Source organism: Petaurus breviceps, unplaced genomic scaffold (genome assembly GCF_028583685.1).
Source record: "Petaurus breviceps papuanus isolate PSGF00001 unplaced genomic scaffold, PetGlider_PUasm1.0 187, whole genome shotgun sequence".
NCBI classification, from domain to species: Eukaryota; Metazoa; Chordata; class Mammalia; order Diprotodontia; family Petauridae; genus Petaurus; species Petaurus breviceps.
This window is the reverse complement of record NW_027185799.1, coordinates 29334391-29335331: the sequence shown is the minus strand read 5'-3', so window position 1 is coordinate 29335331 and position 941 is coordinate 29334391. Positions and strand designations below refer to the sequence as shown.

Genomic DNA, 941 nt, shown 5'->3' with positions numbered 1-941 from the left:
ATATTTGTAATCTCTATAGGCATTGTGAATATGGCATTGCTGATACAAGTAGCTTCCTGGTCAGCTGAGTAGAAAAGCCAGGAAAGTCAGGGGCTCTTTTCTGAAGGCTTCTAAGAGACCAGTAGCAGGAACAACACTGGGATACTGTCCATAACCCAATGACCACTGTATCCTCAACTAAAACTTTCTTTGTGTATTTCATTTTTTGTATTTCTTTGTGTATTTCATTTTGTGTATTTCATTTCATTCCAACCTTAAAACTGAGGTACCAGCTGATCTTGAGTCTGGCCTGACCTAATATGTCAGGTCATCCAACTGAGTGGCTGATGTCTTTGATTTGGAATCGCACTGACCTGAACTAAGATACAAAATCTGCTTTTGTTAGTCATTCCTCACTTTACTGCATAGAATTATATCGGTGATAAAGATTATATTCATTTAACTTCTTAATGGAGGAGCCCAAATATTTGTATCAGCATAAAAAAATTTTTTATTCAGTTTGCCCTTTTAAAAAATCTTGATGAACTGATCTATATTTTTAAAATCAAAAGACAGTAAACAATTAAATTAAAATGTAATTCCACAGGTTCCTTATGTTATATCAGTCCAGTACAGGCATCAAAGATTTGAAATATTGTAGATACTGTGCTGGGCACTCCTGATGCAGTTAACTTCATCTAGAGTGGTAGAGGGGAAGAAGACCAAAGGTTTTCTAGAAGTGGTGGCTTTCTACATATTCCTCAGTATCTATACTGTATTAGCAATTTGATACTTAGTACACCTTCCAGCAGCAGCCCACACTTTAAAAGTGCAAGTGTATCGAAATTAAAATGAAGAGCCTCTCTTTTTTGGAGGGGGCAGGTGACATTAAGGCAAGTTTGTGCACACCCACCCGCTACATGCCTTCGGGTGACAGGCTGTAGGAGGACAACCCAGGTTCA

The 941-nt window shown here is 37.9% G+C and overlaps 1 protein-coding gene across 1 annotated transcript in view; it reads left to right on the top strand.

The window, feature by feature from the left end:
• Positions 1–169, top strand: part of TEDC2 (tubulin epsilon and delta complex 2) — a 25906-nt gene extending 25737 nt beyond the window's left edge. Inside the window, exon 11 of the mRNA XM_069090805.1 lies at positions 20–169. Within this exon, the coding sequence (XP_068946906.1) occupies positions 20–28 (9 nt within the window). The 3' untranslated portion in view covers positions 29–169. The remainder of the gene's footprint in view (positions 1–19) is intronic.
• Positions 170–941: the final 772 nt, after the last annotated feature.